Source organism: Amphiura filiformis, chromosome 17 (genome assembly GCF_039555335.1).
Source record: "Amphiura filiformis chromosome 17, Afil_fr2py, whole genome shotgun sequence".
Taxonomy (NCBI): Eukaryota; Metazoa; Echinodermata; class Ophiuroidea; order Amphilepidida; family Amphiuridae; genus Amphiura; species Amphiura filiformis.
In genome coordinates this window covers 61,105,819-61,131,813 of record NC_092644.1, presented here as the reverse complement: position 1 = coordinate 61,131,813, position 25,995 = coordinate 61,105,819, and the positions used below count along the sequence as shown (strand labels likewise).

Here is a 25,995-nt window from a genome sequence, read left to right as displayed (position 1 = left end):
GCATATCTTCTCCTGTACGAGCGTACATTATATACAAGTATGCATTTCAGAAAGGAAATGATGCAAGAAGTAGCACGTCAGATTTCTACAAAAATGAGCAGTTTTTGAGAAAAGCCACACATTTGATTTTCTATTTTTTATTTTTTCTCGATATAGACGCAGAGATAGCGTTATAAGACATAGAGGCACGGGGCAATTTCCAATCAATTTGAAAATTAGAAAAACCCATCGGAAAATTGCCGAAAATGGCTTGTCCCCCCATCATGGCATAGGCGGTGACCGCTGCTCCCCATAGGATGACTAACGCTATACCCTATGGCCTATATGTACTCATCAATTTGAACTGAACTGTATTTTTGTGTCATTATTGATTATTTACATCTAATAATATAATACTGATTAAAGGTTTTTCACCGTAACACACAAATCTTTAACTTAACGACGTTTAAAGACAATTTCCTCATGTTAATTGATCGGGTCACTATTATTTTTAAACATTGCCTAAACAGTTAGACAGGAATATGAAGTTTCCTCCAGTAGAATCGTTTCCATCAAATAAAACAAAATATTAATGTAGGCCCTATTTTGAACTTTTTGATCCGCACGTTCAACGACATGCAACTTTTTGAGCATATATATCCGGCCGAATCACGGTGCGTCGCAGTGATCATAAAGTTAGGCAGATTGACGCTATTTGGTAGAGACACCATTCGGCGCCCTTGCTTACTACCTGTTGGGTAAATGGCAACGTTCGTAACAAATCGCTACAATTAAGTGCGTTATTAACCAAATATCTAATTTAGCTGTATATTTGTTGCTCATTAACTATACACATCATACTTTGTTATTTTCTTAATTATTTATTATTTACTTCCTTTTAAAAGCGAAGAGTGACCAAAGTTTCGCATTTGAATGCAGAAACACATAATAACGCTACGCCGTACAGAGACCAGTGAAAATAGTGTTCACGAACCATGAAAGTATATAAATAGGTAAAACCCGAGTAATTTTTCAATCCGTGAGTCAGTAACCTTCTCGCGTGTCCTAGGTATAGCCGACTCACTGCACTTCCCCTTGGGCTACTTATCTGTCATGGTTAAAATTAAGGGCTACAAAATTGACTTCATTCAGTAGAAATATTGTGGATGGAAGGAGGCTAAACAGGTTTCTGATATCATTTATTGTCAGGGTGATATTGCGGTGATTTGTCAATGAATTGATAAGAAAAACCACTCATGATAAATGTCTTCATAATAGGAACTTGAATAAAGTTAAGTATACTGGACTAGTTGGTTTGGTTTATGAACTTTTTAGAGTATTGAACTATTGTGGACAACATCTTACACCAAGGCTACATGTAATATAAGTTGGATTCGGTATCTAAGCATCTGTCGGTAACCATAACAACACACGTCACTATCAAAAATCCCAGGCCTGTCTTCTAATCTTGACAACTTCAGCTGGGAGGAGAAAACTTATCCTCCTCATCCGGGCTCTTCAAGACGAGTATGTCTACTCCACCTATAGTTCGTCTACTATAACCATAGCCACATTCTGACAGGACGCTGTGACCAATGGTAACCTATGGAGTGCAACCAAAACACACTTTAGCTATACTTTAGTGTGCACTGTGCAGTGTGTCTATGCAGTCAGCCAGCAAAGCGCCCTGCCGTGTATTTTCATTGGAGAGTTCTACTGAGATGAAGTTGGTTCATTGCAACTGATTCGTTTGCTATTTATTGTGGGTTTAGGGCGCCGCGGGAGCCAGAGCGTTTCGTCTCGTCCATCATCACGACTTACTCTTCACTTCGCAGGAGGACACCGTCCTTGTTGTCTACTCTCATCATCTTCTATGCCAGTTTTTATTCATCTCTATATCTTACTGGATTTAAGACCTCTTTGACTGCTGTCATTTTGGATTTAGATGTTCAGTCACATCAAAGTTTTCGATTTCTTCGTAACGGTCTTTTTTCGTCATTTGGAGACAAAACCGATATCGGTAAAGGTGATCGGCGTCAGAACACCAGACCGTTTTCAGCATAACTTTGAGACATAATTGGACATAATAATATTGAATTTACCAAATCAGCACTGGAAAACTATTATTTTCATTTTTAATAATGCCGACTATTCACGGCGAACTGCATCCCCAGGAAAGCACGATGGCACAGCTGCAGCAGACGAGCGGGAGTAAGCCGAGCATGTGTGCCGGTTGTGGCGAGAGAATAAGCGACCGATTTTACTTGATGGCTGCGGATAGGCAATGGCATAATAGATGCCTTAGATGTTGCGAATGCAAAATGCAAATGGACAATGCACTAACTTGTTTTGCCAAAGATGGAGAAATTTACTGCAAAGCAGATTATTTCAGGTAAGCAAACTTACTCATTTGCTTTAGAGAGAAACAAATTGGATAATAGGAAATGTACGTCTACTGAAGATACGGAAAAAGTGCATTGCTAGCTATATCATTTGCTCTGATCCTGCATTAACCTCATCATAGCAACCGTGTTATTTTGTTCATGATGATGATGATGGTGATGACAATGACGATGATAATAATGATATTTAATAATGATAATTTTATATTAATAATATCTAATAACTGAATCAGAAGGTATAATGGCATAGAAATTTAATTGATACGGTGTATGTTTTTTTAATGAAATGATTGAAATGTGCACATTTTTTGTAATGAATTTATTTATTATTTTATTTATTTATACAATTCAGCAACTTGTATTGTTTATCAACTGGGTTTTGCCGGGTGTTTGCCGAATGTTGTAAATAAATAAATATATAAATAAATAGATATACATGTAGGTCAAAGTGTAACTTGCGTGTTTTCGTTTGCTTAGTGCTTGTTCAAGTCGAAGAATGAGTGTTTCTTGCAACAAGTTGTCAGTATTTTTGGGTGTAGAAACATGTGTGCGTTTGCTTTGTAATCATTTTCATTATAGAATTTGACTTACGATAATTGTAGGTTTCACGTATTTTGTCGGTCATTATCGATATATGAATGTCTGTTGATGATTGTGGTTTATGGACTTAAGTGGATAATAATTTTGACATTTGAAGCTATTTCAGTGCAAGAAAACAATTACATATCTGTTCAGTATTATACAGTGACAGATGACACGAAGGCTTATTAGTTTAAGTAGAATTCTCATCTAATTCTTGGTCTAGATTAGGCGGTTCATATCTCTATCATTGCCAACAAAAAGGTACATGTATGAATTTCCTTGATAATATATGTAAATCATATTTCAGTTTTTGTTTGTTTCATTGGCTCGTAGTGAAGTTTTACGATTTAATCTGACTTTTTCGTTGATTATTGTAGCAACTATTTTAAACTGTTGCGATTTGGTAGTTCACAGCATCTTGCGAATAGAAGCTTTGGCAAAAATTGCATTGATCATTTCATAGCGAGTGTGTAGAAGAATTTAAATATCACAGATATACTTTTGTGGGCCTGTGGTTCTTGAGTTATGTTGTTAAGAAGGCTGAAACAACAACACTTTTGTAAAACGTACATAACTCATCAACAACAATAAGTTTTCAAAGTATACTATGATTTATAGAATGACCTTTTGCAAAACATCACAGTGTTATTTTTCAATAATATATTGATTTAGATAATGAAAATTAATTTTTTTGGCTAATATGTCCAACAATACCTCGTCTACCCTTAATAATCTCCTGATGAAGAGATTCCCTTTTAAATGCTTCGTTATTTAAAAAATCTCATATTTGCAGACATTTTATATTGTATTCAATGTTGATGACTACGACGAAGGTACTTTTTATCCCAAATCACAAAGAAGGTTTTTTTAAAAAAAATTTTCAGGGAACGTCGTCGATGTAAGTTTCACACACTTCTTTATTCTATTTTTTATCGTGAACGATTTTCTGATTGTATCACGATGTCTCAGTTTGCATGGTTTGTGACCAACTCAGGTTGATTTCCTGGTCACAGCAGCATTGTCAACTGACATAATCAGTGGCTCCAGAACCGGGGGGACCGACCCCCTCAATAATTTTGGTGAGGGGACCAAGTACCCTAGGCCCCCCCCCCCCCAATAATCTGAGGTAAAATTCATAATTTTGGGGTAAAATTCAACAAATTAAGGATAAAATTCATAATTTTAAGGTAATATTCATAATTTTAGGTATAATTCAAAATTTTAGGTAAAATTCATGTAAAAATGTATGAATTTCAAAAGGGACACCCCCTCCCGCACCCACCCCCTTCAGCATTTCGCGTTCCGGAACAGGCCAAAAATTTTGGGCCCCCCAATATTAAAAATCTTCCGGAGCCTCTGATAATGTAACAAAATATGTAGATATTGCGAGCAAGGAGAGCTCTTCGTGGCTGTTTAAAACGGCTAAATTCACGAGATTCAGGGGCCACTGCCACTGGACCCCCTCCCCTGTCTGACGGGCCCCTAGCCACTTCGACTTCAACAACTTTCATTACTCAATCCCACACATTCTTCAACAAATCGACACCCTTGTTACCTCGTACGGCATTTTACCAGCTAAATTTGACTTGGTTGGCGATATAATGCTTTGGATCTTATCTAATCATTTTGGATGAGTATTCGAGGTTATCTTCAATGTTGAGAGCACTAGTCCCGAGTCCCAAAGGTCCCATGTAGCTCCATGTTCTAGTCAAGGATGATATTTGTTCCCTTTGTCACCTGGTCCTCGAGAGGAGAATGTTTTGTTGATTATACATGTTGATGCTGGGGATCAAGAGGTTTGAAATGTTGGATAAAAATCTGCCAAACTTTTATTAATGTCTTAAGTATAGAGCATTTCTTTCTTTCTTTCTTTCTTTCTTTCTTTTTCTTTCTTTCTTTCTTTCTTTCTTTCTTTCTTTCTTTCTTTTTTTCTTTCTTTCTTTCTTTCTTTCTTTCTTTCTTTTTTTCTTTCTTTCTTTCTTTCTTTCTTTCTTTCTTTCTTTCTTTCTTTCTTTCTTTCTTTCTTTCTTTCTTTCTTTTTTCTTTCTTTCTTTCTTTTCTTTTCTTTCTTTAGTTTCTTTCTTTCTTTCTCTCTTCCTCCGTCCCTCCTCCCCTTCCTTCCTTCCTTTCTTTCTTTCTTTCTTTCTTTTTTCTTTCTTTCTTTCTTTCTTTCTTTCTTTCTTTCTTTCTTTCTTTCTTTCTTTCTTTCTTTCTTTCTTTCTTTCTTTCTTTCTTTCTTTCTTCCTTTCTCCGTCCCTCCTCCCCCTCCCTTCATTTCTTCCTTCCTTGTTTTCTTTTTAGCGATTATGGCAATTTTGCTATTATTAATATCAATATCATTCGTTTCATCTTTTTTGGTTTTTGTTTACAACAAAGTGACTTTCCACACTAGAAGGTCCATTATTTCATTATAAAGAGCACGCGAATCGACCTGGTAAACTTATAGTCATCGCTTTCAAATCGCAACTATAGCTTGCTTATTTGTACACAATTCAATTTCAATGTATTTTGTTGTGCTATTCATATATTTACCTACCCAGACCATTAAGATCATTCGCTACCGGAAATTTCAGTGTACACTCAATTGCGTATCATTATACCTACGACGCCTACGTACCTTAATGATACAAGTTATTTTCACCTGGTTTCACGATTGAAAGATTTAACATAAAACTTACAACAAAATATTGCCTGTTGCCATGTAAAATCTATACAAGGTAAACAACTTTTGCATTAAGATTTTCAGCTCAGGTATTTAATGTGATTTTTGCATTGATTGATACTATTTACACAACTAAATCGGAAACTCTTTTTACAGTCATCATTGTTCGCTTGTTGTGTATTTGCAAAACAAATCGGAAATTCTTTTTTGATCCAAACTGAAATGGTTGGACCCTGGACGGTATGACACGCGAGTTAATCAGAATATACATGTAAATGATTATCATCTATTAGCGATCAGCCTTCTATTAAAATGTACAATCTGATTGGTATACCAATCAGTTTCCATACAGTGATTTGGAACAAGACTGTCACATCCAAACAACTCAAATCCATATAATTTGTAGACATATAATGTTACTGTTGTTACAAAAAGTCGAAAATTTTAAAATTATTTAAAAACAAGTCAATCCAATGTTCATTTTGAAAAGGATGCTGTTTTTTCAAGACACTTTACCAATCACTTCTTTGCACTTGCTGATCGTCATAACATAGAGTACCGACTTGAGAACTGAAAAGAATCACTATAAAATCGGATGACGAAAAAGTCATCATTGTTTCAGACATGTGGCCCTTCTAAAATCTACAAAGTTTTGGTTGCATCTAGGTGAATCAATCAAAACAAAAACAAACATATAAAATAAAGAAAATGCGGTGGGATTATATGTATTTTGAAGAGTCACTTTTCAATAAGCGTCCCTTACATGATAATGCCACCGGCATGTTTCAACAAGCGTTATAACGATATTTGAAAAGTCATTATTCAACTGAAAACGTTATTATCTTCATCATCTTCATCACTAATAAAACAGCCTTATAATAAAATATATTGAGCACTTAACAACCATGTATCTGGTCATTTGTCAAGCTTGATTAATTACAATATCAAATTATGTTATCATAAACATGATAAATGGTTACCATGGTTACAAAAGAGTTTGTGATCTTATATATGATTCCACTTCGACCCTTTATTAAATACCATAATGTGCTGTGACAAAGGATCCAATGGATGTGCATTTTTTATAGTCATAACCAAAAGATGACTACTTTATTGCTGATCAAATGGGCTCTGTATTATTTTGATTCAATTAGAATATGACGAAGGAGTAAAAAAGAAAGTCATCAACATAGTGAACAAGAGTGCAAGAATAATCGAGATGGAGCTCGTGGATCTATTTACACGTTTAATCTATAGATGCTATACTTTGTGTTGACTACATAAACAGATAACATGCCTGAGAATATTGGACAGTCTTATTCCAACAACTCGAGTTGTTTTCATGGGCATAGTATAACTTTATTTCAATGGCATACTTTTTGGTGTCAGGGATGGGATAAGAACACAAACATTGAATGGATATGTATATGCCTATGTCCTGTACAGCACACTCATCTATAATTCAATTGCACATTTGACTAAACTATAAACTCTGAGAGAAACCCATAGGTATAGAAAACTTCCCCTTTAGACATCTATTATGTAAACAGCAGTCATCGGCTATACTGGTTTGTATATGCTACACCTCACGTCCAGTTCACCTTTTGACAGCTTTGTATCAATGGAGGTAAACCGCATCTTTCAGCCTCGAGCAACTTACGGCTGTGCTCAAGAAGAGTAAAGCGTGTATGAAATGGAGTGTTGAAAATATGACAAATTATACTCAATAATCATTATTTAAGTATACTGAAATCAAATATAACTACTTTAAAAAAGTTAAGTGCTTTTAATTAAAGATTTGAAGGTCAGAATTGTTCCTAGTGTGTTTTATCATAGATACCTTTTAGTATCTATGGTTTTATACCTCATATGCATGCATGTATCAAACTAATTTGGTTCCCAAATTGCGCTAGCGGTTTTGATATTTAACAGTTATTAATATAGAAGCGAAAACGTGTTTCACAAAGGCTCAAAAAATTGGGGAAGAGGCTATTATGTCACTTTTTCGTTCATAACATCTAAACGAATACATTTCAGGCCGATATGCCATGGTATAAAATGGGTTTATGAGCAAAAATATGAGCTTTCTACCAAAATTTTCATTTTGATATGGATAAAGTGTGGGTGGATATCGATCTGGTCACATACCTTTATGTTAAAACATGATATTGATGGCTCCACCGGAAACAATCAACTATTTTTTTTGTTTACAAATATCACATGCACTATTAAATCAAACACACCTTAAATGCTTTAACCCAATGCAATATTTTGCTCACAAAATAATAATAATATTAGTAATCATAGAAATAGAATTTTTGTCGGTTTCCAAGTCTCCTCGATGTCGAGATACGTGTTGTCAAATGGACCATGCCCCCGTTAAAACACGGCAAAAGGTCTCGCATTTGATTGATAAAGTGAAGTTGTCCAAATCATATAGAACAAATTGTGGGCAACCTGTCTGCAATCATGGAAATGGAACATTCAACATGTTAAGGCGACACAAAGTGTCTACTGGAGTATTCATCATAAAAGTTAACAGAATGCCTATGCCGACATAATGAGGAAGGCGTCACAATTATTCATCTTGATCATTGACTGAATTCAAGTTCGTTGTACAATCCTAACAAAATAAAACGATATTTTTAATTGTTCTTGAAAGAAAATAAGCTTATAGGATCTTCTAGGATAATCGGTCTTTGTGGAAATTTTGTTTGGTGATATTAGCTTGGATAAGGCTGGTTCCGTCAAAAGTTGTTGCATGGTGTAATGTGAATTGAAATCTATACACCCCATATGGAACACATGTCCCGAATCTACTACACAGGGAGTGTAGATTTCAAATGGAGTCACCCATTCAGGTAATGCCATTTGGAATTTTACACTCCCTGTATGGAAGATTAAGGTCGTGTCTTCCATCAGTGGCATGGATTTCAACTGGAATAGCCCTACAAGTTGAAGAATTTGTCGCATCATACACGCCATTGTGTAAGATATGTGGTCACACTTAACTTGATTTTGATGGACCCAGTTTCTTTAGTTCTTACATTGTTGACTGTTTAGTCAGGTACTTTATACTATAAAGTATTCTGACGCTAGATCTCCGATAATAGGATGACAGAAAGGTTTATTTTGTTTATATTATACTTACTTATAAGACCGTCCCGTGCGAAAATATGCTTTGATTCTGATAGGATAGATTAGACGTTCCCATAAATGAGCAAGTGGACATGGCCTTTGTGTATATTGCTTTCTCATGATGTCCAGGACCAGGGTAGGGTGTACGCACAGTCATGTGTTACCCTTATCCGAACTGACAAGGAGGTCTTTGTCATCGACTGCATCTGCTCCATAATTAAAAGTCAATGATGAAGATGGTGGCTATTTGTAGTTAGTTTTCGCCTCCATCGAGAATTGAACCTGGGACCTCACCGGGACCTCATGTACTAGGCCAATTAATATCTTAATCACTATGTCACGCTGATGTCTAAATATTACTAGTATGTGTGTACTCATCTGAAAGAGTCTTTCTTTTATTTTAGATCGTAAGGACATAAATGGACATAAAGTCTGCGCATGGGGTGAGACTGACGATGTAAAATCAAATTTTTGATAATTATGAAAAACAATCGTAACAATAGATAAGTGGTTGTCTTGTTTTGGTGCTTCTTCATGCTTTGATAATGATTCGACATCAAAAGCAATGTCTGTAAACTAATCATGATATCTGTGAAAGTTAAACATTCAATTAGTCTAGATGAACGCCTTCATCACTGTAACTTCAAAACACAATGGTACAGTGTTATATTTCTTTGTTCACCGGGTCTTTTCTGTAATCAAGAGGCCGCGTACTTAAATATAATTGTCTTCCAGTATATTGACTCAAATGTGACGAAATCGGACATTTGCATGTTGCCTCATTAGTCATATTAGTTCCAACATTAAACACAAAACAAAAAAGATTGTATATATATATATTTATATCTTTTTGTTTTGTGTTTATAATGTTGGAACTAACATGGCTAATGAGGCAACATGCAAATGTCCGATTTCGTCACATTTGAGTCAATATACTGGAAGACAATTATAGCGTATAGGTTTGTTTAGGTTTAGGGTTAAGATTAAGGTTTAGGTTTAGATTAGGCTATGGTTACGTTTATGGTTAAGGGAAGGGTTAAGATTAGGGTTTGATTTTATTGTTCTGCTATATAGGGTTAGGGTCAGTGCTTAGAATTAGAGTTAGGGTATGTGCTCGCTTAGTAGTATGCGTGTACTCATCTGAAAGAGTCATTATTTCTTTCATTTTAGATCATGATGACGTACAGTCTGCTCATCTGCATGGGGTGAGACAAAACTTAAAAATAATTTTTTGTTTGATAATTATGAAACAACAATCCTAACAATGGATAAGTGATTGTCTTGTTTAGACGCTTCCTCGTGCTTTGATAATGAATCGACATCAAAAGCAATGTCTGTAAACTAATTTCATTATCATTCTGTGAAAGTTAAACATTCATTAGTCTAGTTCAAAACATTCATTAGTCTAGTTCAACGCCTCTATCGGTGTAACTTCCATACACAATGGCAGAGTGTTATATTTCTTTGTCGATCTTGTTCTTTTTGTATATCAAGAGGCCGCGTACTTATCTATTGTCTTCCAGTGTAATGATTCAAATGTGACGAAATCGGACATTTGCATGTTGCCTCATTAGTCAGTTCCAACCTCAAACACAAAATATGAAAAATAAAATATAAAAGTGCAAGGATATTAACTTCCTTATCATGTGCTTTAGGGTTATTATGGTTGTGATATGATATAGGGTTTGTTTAAGTATAGGGTTTGTTTAAGTTTAGGGTAGGATCAATTTTAGGTTTAGGGTTAGCCTAAGGTTAGGTTATACGTTTATGGTTAGGTTTAGTTAGGGTTAGGATTAGGGTTAGGATTAGGGTTACGTTTATGGTTAGGGTTATGATTAAGGTTATGGTTAGGATTAGGATTACGTTTATGTTTAGGGTTACGATTAGGGTTATGATTAGAGTTATGGTTAGGATATTAGGGTTACGTTTATGGTTAGGTTAGGGTAAGGGTTAGGATTAGGGTTACATTTATGGTTAGGTTAGGGTTATGGTTACGTTTGTGGTTAGGTTTAGGGTTAGGGTAGCCTATATACATTTATGGTTACATTAGTGTTAGGGTTAGGATTAGGTATATATTATGGTTATATTAGGGTTAGGATTAGGGTTACATGGTAATATTAGGGTTAGGATTAGGGTTGCATTTATGGTTATATTCGGTTAAGATTATGGTTACATGGTTATATTAGGGTTAGGGTTAGTATTGCATTTATGGTTATATTAGGGTTAGGGTTAGGATTAGGGTCAAATTTATGGTCATATTAGGGTTATGATTAGGGTTACGTTTATGGTTAGGTTAAGGTTAGGGTTATTGCTTAGGGTGATGTGGGTGAATAGGGTATTCAGTTTACAATTATTCCTAAATCCACTAAAATGTGGTGTTATCTCTGTACGAGAACCGTCCATACCCACTGGGCGTGTCCACTGCTCAATGGTTCTCGATTCTGCATGGACACTGCTGAGATGAGCTGGTCTGGGGTCCTGGGCAGAGGCGTACCGACGGGGTGGGAGGACACGAAATACCTGGACAAAATGGGACAAAATTAACTAAAGTTTGAAATACATCTTCCCTTATCCCGGTTTTATATCACATTGTCTTAATGTGGACCAATTTTAACCTTGATGAAATTGCACATTTTCGCGCGCATTTGCCCCAGAAAACCCACAAATTTAGACGTCATTTTTTGTATAAATGCATATCGGGCGGGCTATAGGCCTAAACATTAGTTTCTTCAATTTTCACATACAATTGAGTGACGTTAGTTATTAGCGAATACATAAATGATTGTAAAATTGTATATCCACGATGCAATATTTTGATAGCAATAGTTTTCCCAATGACATTTCGTCTTCGACTTCTCAACATAAACTTTCATTTCAGAAGTCTGACGTATAAAAATTAGGAAATATCAAAGTAGTTGTTTATTTGTCCAATATAAGATTTGTTTTGACAACAAACAGTTAAACAATAGAACACAATGAAATATTTTATTAATTATGAAAGTTATTGTTCATTTTTCGATTGATTTGTCTTGACACAAAAAGATAATATTTCCCGCGGACTGTTTGTAGTCGGGTTTAAGGGTGCGCTCAATGGAGTTAATTCTGGTGGGAAAGTATATGTGTAGGCTATTTATATGCTAGTAATCTTGGTGAAAGATCGATTCGATATATGCAACGACTTATTTACTTTGATACATATCTTTGATTATCTTAAGGATAAATTTAATTTTAAGTAATTTTTGGAGACAAAAATACTTATCTTTACTTTGCGTTCCCTTAAAGTCACGGATACGCCCCACTAAGGCCAGGAGGGTCTTACTGACGCCACATTTCATGAAGATTCTAAGTTATGATATTTGATTGTCTTCCATAAATGGATCCTTCCACACTTCCCATACAGCGAGTGGATCCATTTGTACGATGAAGCTGAATATATAATTTTAGTTTGGAACAGGTAGCCTATGTGGATGGTCAATATTCAAGATCGTGGATATGCAAAACATGTGAAGGAACATTTACAGGCTATAAGCTAGGGAAGAAGTTATCATGCATTGTCATGACATCACTTATATCAGGAAATTTAGCAAAATAAACAAATTACAAACAAACAAAGAAACGCCCACAAACAAACAACCCAAATACTTTAACTGTTTCCATAGTTTCTCCATATTTGCTTGTGCATGGTAGCCTTACAGCACCGAAGATGTTGCTAAATTGGAAATAACGTGAACTCGTTGAGGTATACGTGAGAGTGCTTTGGGCATGGAGAGTCCGAAGATGGGATCCCCAAGGCCTGGTTCTTGCGGGTCCGTCTTCAAGGTGGCCCCTCTAAACCCCTGCTCTACATTTAAAAGCTTTATATGCTAACTGGGATGCTAGCCCCATTCCATCTTAGCCCTTTCTACCTCAACGTGCAACATAAATTCCACTTTATGTTAAAGCGAAACTATAGAAAAATTCACTCACGTTCAACATCGCATAGGCCAATGTCCGTTCGATCATCCCTCCCTCCATGCTATCATCTCTCTGCAGTCCCTCCTATGCAGCCTCCGCCCAACATCCTTGCACGTATGTCTACCCCTATAGCCCCGGGTAACCCACCCGTTGTCTTCTTCATATCATACGGGTACATCACGGGGCATAGTCAAGATCTCTCTGAGGGTTCCAAGGGCAGCTCAATGTTTTCCTTCCAGTGGGGAGGCTCCTGTCATTCCACTGCCTTACTGTTTAACACCTGTGCCCTCAAACAATTTACCACATTTTACAATTACACCAGCAATTTTAACCCTCTTAATGCAATTCAACAGTCAGTTTTACAACATCATGAAAATTATTTTAGCAAATTTCTTTGATTTAATTGTAGTAATAACTTAATTTTAAAGACAATGTACAAACATAATATACTTAATTGTTTAGATTAATTGTCTTCGATATAGTATTGTTTTAGTTTTGAAAAGCAAATGTGACTCGGGATGTGACTATGCAAACTTGCGACTCTGTAACTCCAACCGTTGAGAGTTTAAATTAGGTTACTAGTGTTACCTGAGACCGATTTAAAAGGTGGAGATTACATGGGCATTACGACATGAGAAATTATGAACAAATATGCCAAATCTGTCATAATAATGGGACGGGAACAGGGGACACTTTGAAAATGAAGATTCCCATGCTTGTAACATTATCTGATGCGTAACCATGGCAACATTGTAACAAGTTGGTATTGCGAAGTATCGGTGTTTTAGGTGTCTGATTTAAATGAATGTCTTATGATTAGAGTTTTCTGATGAAAAGTAGCCTATATTTTGTTTCATGGTTTTCCAATAACAATTTTTGCAAATCAAAGAATGCTTAAAATGTAGATTCATTTCTCGTTAAAATGAAGTTTATTGGAATTTATAACTAAAAGTCTTACTTTAGGACAGCAACATTCGCTATCAGATCATCAAAACATCACACATATTTTATATTTTACGTGGTGAACCAGGATATGATAAAATTACATTAGATTAGTACGGTAATGCTCTCACTTCTGTAGATATACGTACGGTACACATATGATTTCATAGTGACCTCCTCCTCCTCCTCCTCCTCCTCCTCCTCCTCCTCCTCCTCCTCCTCCTCCTCCTCCTCCTCCTCCTCCTCATCATCATCATCATCATCATCATCATCATCATCATCATCATCATCATCATCATTATCTCTTCTTCATCACCTTTGACAGACGCGTGCTTGCTGCCTCTCCATCTGTCGTAAAATGGACTTAATGATCATGATGATTGTGTTGCTGTTTCGTTCATCAAATAACTGAACTAAAATATGGTTTAGATAAACAATGGCATGTGTCAAAAGTCGATCGAGCATGTTATGATGAAAACAAGATGAGCATGCCCATGATGTAGCAGAACGACAATGGGTAATTAGAGATATTACGGAAATACCTTCGATTTCTACCAAGGTCAATCCTAGCCAGGATTAGCGCTGTCTTCAGTAGACGAGTGCCAGATAACATAAATGGGTGAAGTTAAACCTGCTTGTCCAAGCTGCAATCAGTGTACGCATGTATCATAGAAATAATGTTTGATCATCATATAAAGGGTAGATTCATAGGCCTACTCCATATATTGGAAGTCGAATTTTCATTCAAAAGTATATCGTTATTCAAATCTGCTTCAATTAATGTTTTTATCTTCTAACGAATGTTGCTTTACAAAAAATCAATTGGATTTGACGGTGAATGTCTGGTGGAAATGTACTATCAATTTTACGTCACGAAGCATTCGTTAGAAGTTAAACATGACTGGAAATAGACTGGAAATGGGTTGAATACCGAATACTTGTTGCATCGAGTATTTGACGAAAAAGTTTGAACTGTGCCAAAGATTTGTTTATTGGTCTTCGGTTATTTTTTTCATTCCATGGGTAGATATGAAAATAAATATTTGATAAATCATATAATTTGTTTTGAATAAATGTTAATGGTATGATGTTTGCCAGAATATTGCTATCAATTTTTTCTTATTTGAGGAGGTTGAAGTATAGAGATATGTGAACTGAAACCGTGATTCAAAGTTATAAATCTTATACATCACTAATTTAATTTATTAATTCCTTTGTTTTGTTTTTCCAGACGGTTTGGAGTGAAGAGATGTGCCCGATGTGATCAAGGGATAGCAGCTCATGAGATGGTAATGAGAGCACGTGATATGGTGTTTCATCTTGGCTGTTTTACATGTGCAACGTGTAACCGTAGTCTCGTACCTGGAGACTACTTCGGTATGAGAGAAGGACTCGTATACTGTCGTATAGACTATGATGCATTACTGATGCAGTGTGGTGCGGGAGTCGGAGTCGGAGGTGGACATTTTCAAAATGGTGATGAACACAGTCCCTTGTCGGGATTTGCACCATCCTACGGCAACGGACCAATGACACCCGGGGGTTCTCCGCTTGCTGGTGGGGTACCTTATTACAATGGAGTGGGTGGGGTGCAAAAGGGAAGACCGAGGAAGAGGAAGAATCATGATCTTCGTGCAGTGGACTTCTGTGCAGGTTTGTACAACTTTTTTGTATGATTTTTATTCAAATGTCTTTTAATCGTGCGTCAAACTGTATTAGTTTGATATGTTGTCGTATCCGTGTTTCTTTTGTTTGATGATGACACAATGAAAGGCAGATGTCTTGAACATCAATACAACAGAAACCATACAATTTAGGAGGATGTGGAAAAACTGAAAAAGCTGCATTTATAAGGTTGCTACTGTGCTGAGTTCTTGCCTCGTATTATGGTTGCATGGGGGGTTCCGGCATAGCATTGTTATATTTTGGTCACTTTCAACACAAACGTGATAGATGTGGTTTAACATGCTGTTAACAATACTATGAATATCAGTGAAAGCAAAAGAAGAAGAGTTCACGCCAATGCGCAAATTAATTCAATTTAATATTATCTGCGACATAAATTTTGTCATGGTTTCATTTTCCAAATTTTGCTGTTTGATATTTATCATTCTGTCATTGTTAGACAACAGACATTTCCTGTTTTAGTTTTCTGCTGATTTGTCCCTCTTTGCACTTCAAAAGTGTTTTACTATATATGTTGCGTGTGAGGACATTTGATGCGACGCTAATTCTCCAACGAAGTGGTTACATAACTCCCTAATGCGCGCGGTAGACTTTGTGTAGCGATCATTTTGATCATGGTTCAGGACTAAAAAAGCGTGACCCATTTTGACACAGTGATCATCAGATTACTCGTAAATGGCGAATATGCGTTAAATTTGAACAGGTCGATCTCGAGATAGGAAAGCTCAATTCAAAGTGTCACCAATTTCGAAATCACAAGACTCACTCAAATACCACATCCGCAGTTGAACACCGGGAGAACCAGGTTGCGCCATGGGATACCGCGAGTTGCACGATGGGAAAGAACCGAGATCAAGCATGGAGCAACCTGGTAGCCAGCTGCTGGATTAGACTCTCTCTACGCTGTTAACATTCTATGGATAGGATCAGTTAGATGTTATGATAATACTAAACATGCTAAAAGAGACTATTTTTGAACAGGTGTACGAATATTAACCACAGATGATTTTTCTTTAACTGTTGAAAACGCGGACTTTGCCCACCTGTTTTGAATTTCATGTTTAAATATACAATTTATATATAGATTCAAACAATTCAAATACAGTTTCCGCTTTTTTCCGGATAGCATCTGTATTTTTTTCTATTTTCTTCGCAATCCTAAATCTGACCTGCATTATTTGTTCAGCAGGATGTCGCTGTTCGTACTGATCATGAAACAAGGCAAAATATGTAATGTAAGATCATAAAGCTACACAACAACTCAATGTATATTATCATTATTTGTTGTTGATAAACAGGACAAGATACGTTATGAATCTTATTATTCGGGATGGTGTTTCAAATACAGACCAGAACACAAAGAAAGTGGGAATTGGACTTCAAATAATTAATTCCCCACAAATTAAGGTGTTATTTCTGCCCCACCCTATCACCATGTAACTCGATCTGAAGTTTACAATTTGGACCCATTGAGCACAAAAACGCGAAAATGGACGTCGCTCAAGTTAGTTTTAGTATGTTTCGTGAAAATATATGAACTCGTTGTTCCAGTACCTGTGGGTCATATGATCAGGGGGTGTAAGGGAATTTCGCTTTCGTGGAGCTCCACGTATACCTGCCAAGCAATGAAATATTGTCCACCATTTATATGACCATCACATAAGTTCATTCGTTGCACTTTTTGGTGTCATCTCTTCATAGGATCATCACAATTATCTCAATTGACCACGTTGACCTCGTGTAGGATTATTTTAAGAAAAACTTTGCACTTTTTAAGGTAGCCATTGACCGACCTCTTTAATTTAAACACCGCAGTAAATTAAAAACAAATCTGCAATGTTTATATATAGTAAAGCTTTACAACAATTGCAGCAAATACGGCTCCATATTAGACAGATAATGAAAAGGAGAGCTTAACTTTAACAGACTTATTTATCCATCATTATTGCGTAGTCTCATCCACGCCAGTCGCTTCAGTGCACTTACTTTCCGATTACTCCACCAAGTTCAACAAGTTGACTACTTGACTCATGTCATAAACAACATCCTCTTGAAATTGATAATATTTAATTCATAAAAAGTGCAAATTGGCCTATTCTTTCATTCATGTTGAACTAATTGATCATAATTAATCATTTAAATCACATACAGGATTTTAGGAGCTCAGCATATCTAACCTAGCTGATGTGGGCGGCAGATTCGCGAAAAACTTTTCACATGGCTTTTCAGACACATATATAAATCAATTTATAAAGAATGGTAATTTGTTACATAATATTATGCCTAAATTAATAATTAGTGTTTCTTTATACTTTCATGATAAGGATTTTAAACTGTTTTTGCTCCATGTTCAAGTTCACACGGTCTCTGCATTAGGGGTTAAAGACCGCTCCGTGTTACGGTTTATTAAACACACATAAAGTATACTGCCAAAATTCACGTGGAACTTTGTTACTCAGGCGCTCAACCACATTGGTACTGAAAAGAATTAGTTTCTTTTCCTTCTTTCGTGCGTTCTGAACTTAACTATAGTCAGCGTTCTTTCACACAATATTTTGCTTGACCTATAGGAATTGTAGCCGAGTCATATCTAGCACCCGGCGACAGTTCGGTGTTTTGATCTTCTGTATCTGTCCTTGGTAGACATAATCAAACAAAAGGGAATTTCAATTCGAACTTGCATAGGATCACAAAAACATTATGATACTTACACCATTTATTTGAACACATTTTTGTTTGACTGTCTTCCGCTGCGAACTTTTGAATAAATCATAAAGATAACAAATAAGGTACCATCATTCAGTTTATATAGTTTGATGAAGTTGGTAAAACCAGTCACCCCGAAACTTTGATTTCTGAATTGCAAATGAAACATTTTAGCCTAAAGGTAAGATTATGTTTAGTGAAGAAACAGATTTACGGAATGACAATGAAAGTGCGCTTAGGAAGAAAACAGTAAACATTGCACAAGAAAGGAATGAACTCTTCCACTTAAATAATGTGTCTCTGAATAAACATTATCAAGACTTTAACTTGGCGTTTTACTGTTTTCTATTGCTATATAGTCGGCAAGAAAAATCAAATCGGTCCGAGGACCGTGTTTTTACGATGAACAATATACGCCGCGCAGTTTCCGCACCGGGCGTTCCGAGTCAAGGTAGTGCGGATAACCAGTGGCCTTAAAATGCTCGGTCTTTCACCTTTTAGAAAAAATCGGTAGTTAAAATAGTCACTTTGGGCTCGTTGACAATTAAGTGACATTGATTTTTTGCCCAGAGCCAAATATAACATTATTATGCTATCTACCTAAGACAGCAAAATAATGGGAATGATACGACGAACAAATATCAAATTGTATTGTTTTCACTTTTCACAGTTTCTGGTCAAACATCCGTCTCTCAATGTGTTTCTTTTATTTTGAATGTATAAAATAACATTTGATCTAGCTTTAAAGCTTCGTATTACTAAGAATGCCTTTGACAACGCGGTCTCCTTGATGTACGTAATCCAAATATCCCACACTACACACGTGCTATCTACGGTAGATAGCATAAATAGTGTAGAAGCTTCTAATATCGGTTTACTAACACGCGTATATTCCAAGAAGCTGAAGTCTTTGGCGACACCTTAATGAGGGGACAGGAAATCTATCTTAAGTCATCAAGCATTTCAACAAGGGGGAAATCCATGCAGATGTTTGATGACCATACTGACACGCAGGCTATTTTCTTAGACATTAATATCTTGCTTGATGTGGCACAATATGCATGTTTTAATGGAAGTTCAAATCACAAAGTAGTTCAATTTTAACCGCATCTTTTAATGAAAGTCTTGTTGCTTCCCCATTTATTAACCTCTTAACCTGTTGCATAAAGTAAAACAGCGCTTCAGTAATCAACATATCAATTTAATAAAGAAAGATTGTGCAGAATTCACAGGGCATGAAATTGAAAAATTTGGTGCTGATAGAATTGCTCTGTAAAGTACCCTAAATGAAACAAGTTTTGTACATTTCATGGTTTCTAGCCGTTTCATTATACTTTTGGAGTGTTTTGTTAGCTACAAATGTCAGTGAAACAAAATTGTTCTTATTGACTTCAAGGGGTTGGGTATCGACCTTGAAATTTAAAGTTTTCTTGTTTACTTATGGGAGTAAGAAAAAAATAAAGAAAATGTTAAAAATACTGAACCAATATTAAAGTGGCGTATAATATAACAAAATAAGAGTATATTAAGTTGGGTGTCAAAACTTATGTTGAAATTGCACTTGAGATGTAATATGCAGCAAACTGACAGTTCAAATTGCGGTTTCGATCAAAACAAACATATACGGCAATGAATGAATACTAGTATTACAACCTCATATACAAAAGACGTGGCGCCGAGTTTTGCCTTTCTTTTGTTCAAATCAACTTTTTCAAAATAATATCCACTTGAATATTTTACCCTTTTTGTATTATTACGAGCGTTTTTACTTGCGTTGTTAAAACATACGCCGCAGGTGTTCGGGCGGGTTGGACACTAATGTCCAGGGTCTCTGACCCTTGGACCACTGAGACCGGACATGCTAGCCTCAAGCTGGACAAGGAACGTCTGAGACCTTAGGCAACTTGTATAGAAGAAGAAAACTCAAAAGAAAACCGTGACCATGACATCGAGTGTTTATCTGACCGCTAGCGGCTCATCCCAACTATGCCAAGTTAAGCGGAAATAAAATGGCTGCATGTGTTGGATTATTTTCACGTGAAATCACATCTAAGATGTTGTACTCATGCAAACGTGATTGAATACACATTGATTTACATTTGATTTTAACCGCATGAGGGGCATAGAGGTGCATAACCCCGAAATGTGTATGCTTTATTTTTCACCAACATGACGGAGTACTCATAGGTCGAATAAGAAAATTGAGATACATTTCAATTTTGGTTGACTCTCAGCAATAAGGAGCCTATGATATGTGCTATCTTCAGAAGATAGCAAAAATTCAGAACACAACGTAAAGTATACTTCCTTATAGGCCTACAGGAATACCTCAGAAGGCCATGATCAACATGAGTTATGATTATCAGCATGGTCAGAAGAATATGAACTTAACATTCCACTTTTTTTTTCCGTAGGTTCCGACTAAAATTTCATCCGAAATGGTTCAAACTTTATGTCACTCGGAACTGTAAAATATTTTAATGTACTTACAACCTATTTGATTGGGGCAGAGAAGATGAGCTTTCTGATTGGGGCTACATCAATGATAATCATTACAAGAGTCAAGGATGTCATTCGCCTGTCTGTTTATCGCTATGCTAACCCAAACAGGCGAACATAGCAAGCTTCACCCATATTGTTATCTACCGAAGATAGCAATCTTTTATCGTACATATAGCAACGTTTCTCAAGTTTAGATCACGGGCAGTATAACACAAAGGGCTTAGTACCCAGCAGACAGACATTTTGTTAACCTACTAACTTACACACTTCGGACGTGTTGAATGGGGGTAAATACAGGGTCAATGCGGTGAGACGGTCACCCCTTCCCGGCCCACCCGCCATATAGGTAAACGCACTTCAATTCTTACAAACAAAATATTATGAAACGTCTATTTGTGTTGAAGAATTGAATCCCAAACCACACAACACTGGACTGGACAAAAACAATGCAAAGTTTACTCATATGGCAATCCTCAAGGTTAAGCTAAGGGTCCTTGAAACTAAAGTATATTTATAACGAGGACGATACATGCTTTCAATATTATTATTTCCATTTATATGGACTAACTTTTTCAGGCTCACTTTTCAATTATTGATTTATCGTTAATGATGTAAGTGAGGAAGACAAAATAAGTATTGAAGTTGATTGATTATCATTTTGAATTATTCACGCCTGCAACAATCGCAGATAAATTATTGAAAATTATTGAGGAACATGTGCATGTGACAATCTAGTATAATGTTGTCAACCGGAGAAGATGTAATACCCAAACTTATATAATCATAAATAGTTGGTCAACTTCGTAGTTTGCTCTTGTCATGTTGGTACCAATCTTAGGCTTGCAAGTGTCAGTCCTGTATTACAGGTTGACATGGTTGAGGACATGGGACTATGTTCAGCTGATGGATTTTTGTACACATGTATCTGAAAGGTTAAGCAAAAATATAAAGACCATGAAGACGGAATCACCAGAATAATGTGAGCAGTTTATAAAATAAAAATATGCCCGTTCATTTTGCCCGCATTAGTTAATAATATACTAGTATATACGTCCATCTTAATTTATAAGTCATCTTTGTAGAATGGAATCGACATTTATGGCTCCAAAAAGTTTACCAAAAATAGTCCACAAATGAACTCAATTGTTACTCTATAAAATAGAAATCTCAATCAAGCACTTACAGAAGCTTTGTAAAGTATTGAATCGGAAACCAACTATTGAAAGGATCTTCTTGTTTGTTCTTAAAACTAGTGTGAGAATGCTAGACGACAAAAAAGCTTGATTATTGTATTCAATTGTGTGTCGCACTTTTGCACGCTGCGGGGTGACGAACATTCCACAACTCGAATTGTTTCATAACTAAATCGCAACCGGTGAGCGACAAAGAGTGATTATTCAGTCAATGAGATGGTCAGATGGATCGTACACAGATTTTCATAGTTGTATTAGCTACTTGTCAGCGACAAGTATATTGCTGTTATTGTTAAAACATTTCCATGCGCACATTTGATCACTTTTTGTGTTTTAGAACTCGTATTTTGTTCAGATAAGTTCAAATTGCAACAAACGCGTCTTGGGTGTTTTTGAGTCCGTTTTCTTGACTTATTTTACCCTAGTACTCTAAAATATTTAAGGGGAAAGTTCACTGAGTGTTAGTGAAAATAATCGTATAGACTACATATCGGGTAACGCAAAACTGTCACAACGCTGTAGGCAAATCACACATCAACAAACCAATACGCCATGACATATCAAAAGATATACAAAGAATAGATGTAAATACTCAAATAATTATGTTTGTTTTTCATATTGTATAAAGACAATAATAAGCCTGATAACCGATTGGCAGCCAACAAAAGTACAAATGATGCATTGTAATGGACAATAGGAAGATCTCATCATGCTGTGAAAAAAGGACAAAGTCGCACGAGGGGGTTCTTATTGTAATGTATTGTATCCTAAGTCTGATGGACAGACATCAACCTTTGCTCCACCATCATGGAGGTAGAAATACCTAGTCAACCAAAGTCATATTTTTTGACTTTGTGACTAGAAATTATTGATATGATGATAGCTGTCATTATGTCAATATTTTGATCTATGTTACAGTCATGGGATAGTCTATAAAACAAGATGATATTCGTTATAAATGTTTTTTGTGCTTCATGGATATTATTATAAAAAGTGGACCTTTTTTTTCAAAATTTTGACCTTTTTTGGACTAGAGGGGGAGGGCGGATTTTGAAAAAGTGGTCTTTTTTCAAATTTGGACCTTTTTTGACTAAAGGCATAAAAATCTCATTTTTTTCGATCGCTTCGCTCGCAAATGGGACTTTTTGGGTAAAAAGGGGGACTTGCCCCCCCCCCCCCTTCATCACGGAAGTATAATTCAAAGCAGTTGAATCTTCTCTGTTTAGCCATATTACACACGTTCGTTTACCATCCGACCATACCATCACGAAGCCAAATCTCGATCAACACTCTCGATCCACTCTGAGCAGGATTACATGATGTTTATTATCCTAAGTGGGACTGAACTAATAACTCTTAAGATGAGATGAGTGACAGGAAAATCCCGGGCAAGTGGGGAAAGAGGAATCTACACATCCACACACACCCCATAACACTGCATTTCATTTTCAAGAATTTAACCAAATGAACTGATCCACAGAAGAAAAAAAACGAATATTTAATTCAATTAATTAAAGATGAATTGAACATTAAAAAATGTGAAATAAATAACAAGATCTTGCTTTACCAAATTTCAGTTGTATATAGTTTGGACGTTTTGTCTGAACAGCAGGAGTCACTATATGATCCACAACATGCTCATCTATCAGGGCACAGTTCTTTAACCCCATTTGTACATTCATTGAATGACTTTTGAAAATTTGGGTACAAAAACTCATACTCTGCAACTTGAGGTCAAATTTGCACTATGATTGTTTAATTGAGGTTATTGAAAGATGCCATTGGGATGAGGCCATTGTGGTCCATACCATGCTCTTTTGTTCGTCGTGATCCTGTCAGAGGAGCTATTTTTGCCGTGTTTCTTCTGTTTATTTCCATTTTACAAAACGCAGATGTAGGTCCATAAAAGTGACAAAATCTATTCATTTCACAATGCAGAATACACAGACTTCACCTTTCTCAAAATGACAAATTCACAAAAGGTTAAAAATCGCGCGCATTAGTGCCAACTCTCTTCCAAAGAGACAATCAAACAAAATCACGCCATTTTTTTGCATCATCATGACCACGCAATCGAAACTTTCATCATATTAGAGTTTATTGGATGGATAACTTTGTCCATAAAACACTCCTAACTATGTGGCCAAGTGTCGTTATTTCGTATGATTTAACTTCACCGAGGGACAGACCATCAATTGTAGAAGTTCCAGCAAATAATATGGTTAGAAATGGACCGTGCAGAGTGGACGACCCTTAAATGATTCATTGGAAAACTGGAATCTTCTTTTCTAAAATGTAAATATATTATATTGAATTCAATGTCAAAAAGTTGACTCTTCAGCTTGACCTATATCTATGACGATATCGACAATGATCGAGGTTGAAATATTTTTTCCAGAAAATACTGTGACGATTTTCGTTGCAAAATAGATTGTTGGTGTTTTAATTTAGGACATGCGGTAATGTATGCTATAAATTTGCAATGCGTCAATCACACGTCACCTTTTATAAATATGGGACCCGAGTTATTCGTCTTTTTTTTTCAAATTTGGCAAAAAATTTCAGAAAAGGGAAAACCTTAATGGGTTTCAGTATTGCATTGCAATGTCATGGTGGTGACATAAAATGTGCACGCGTCATTTGCGAAACGCGCGAAAATGCCGATGCATAATCTTAAAAAGTCAAATAAGCAACAATTTCATTCCAAAAGTTTTCATAATAAACAAAGACTCGTGTCTTCATGTATAGTCATTTCATAAAATAATATCATAATATGATATTCTGTCTTCGCATTCTCACATCTTGCGATGAGGAGGGATGAAATAAGTCGTTATTTTGCATACCGTGTTGAGTCAGGGACCTCTCATCAGAGTCATGTATCGGTGCTAACCCCATCCATCATTTGCATCACTTGGCCCGTTAACCTACCGCAGTTTTAGCCCTGTATTTCATCAGCTTATAAAAGGCCAACGATGGTGCCATCGTGAACTTCACTTTTTTGTAAAATACTAGTATATGAAAGATGTTAATGAAATAGCTGCTGCATTACTTTCCACAAATATTACAACTGAACATCCTTCGCTCGGTCGGCCCTCTGTCGCAGTTCAGAGACGATTGCAGTGCTCGGAACACAATTATTATGCAGTACCATGTACCATGCGTAGATGTAGACTGGATGGGGGATTCAGTCTACTATATATATTACACTTCTTTTAGTATTTAGGTTCCTAAGTCAGTGACGTCATGTCTTTGACGCGACGTACCCGGTAGCTACTCCGCATGGACTCTGATGAGCTGAACATGCAGAAGAAGTGACGTCACCCCGAATCATAATCTGAATCATATTTTAAATATTTCAAAACTCTAAATGTCGCCAATCTCAGTCATTATTTCAACCAAATCTCTACATTTCCAGACTCCGCCCTATCATATAAACGGGATTCCTAGTAAATCCAAACCGTTTAATTCTGAAACGAGTAATTGTATTCCATTTATGATTTTTCCATATCATGTCCATGGAACCAAGACTCGAACCACTCATACCACTGCATACCACACCACAGTCAAAATAAAACAATAAACCAACATGGCAGCTATCGAATCGCAGCTATTACACTTAACAAACAACTAATACAGGGTGTCCCAAAAGTCTCGATACCATTTTAAACGTTCATAACTCTAGTATTCATCACGCGATAACAAAAGTGAAGGTATCGTTAAAAGGAGAAAACTCTGGCAATTGTTTTGACACCAAATTTGACATGTAAACCCACTAACATAATAAATTATCTACGGTGAAACAGCTGGGCATATTACACAAAAAAACCATACAATAAGTTTACAGCTCATCTCCGGCTCCCAACTATCCACTACCTCCTCTCAACTTCAAGACCAATGTCTCTCCATTCAATTCAATTGCAAATATCAAACAGTTCTCGTATTATAGAATTAGACTATCAAGATGATATACAACACCAGGAATTGTGTACTAATGCTTTGATTTCATTCAGAAATCAAGCCAGTAAAAGCTATCTTGTGTAATATTCCATTCTTCAATTCTCTGCTCTCTCACAACATGCACAAGATTCCTGCACCAGGAATGTAAGGACATAACTCTTAATATTTCGCAGTGGATGATGAAAGACGGGGAGGTGAACATTAAAGTATCGTTCTTTATATTGTAATTGCAAACCCAAGGAAACAACCAGTTGTTTTCTATTACAAGTGTTCAAAAGTCAAAGCATATTCT

The 25,995-nt window shown here is 36.2% G+C and overlaps 1 protein-coding gene across 1 annotated transcript in view; it reads left to right on the top strand.

Annotated features, from left to right (window-relative positions):
* Nucleotides 1-1,024: 1,024 nt before the first annotated feature.
* LOC140138109 (LIM/homeobox protein Lhx9-like) overlaps nt 1,025-25,995 on the top strand; it is a 58,042-nt gene continuing 33,071 nt past the window's right edge. The window contains exons 1-2 of the mRNA XM_072160005.1: nt 1,025-2,371; nt 14,891-15,312. Of these exons, the coding sequence (XP_072016106.1) occupies nt 2,121-2,371; nt 14,891-15,312 (673 nt within the window). The 5' untranslated portion in view covers nt 1,025-2,120. The remainder of the gene's footprint in view (nt 2,372-14,890; nt 15,313-25,995) is intronic.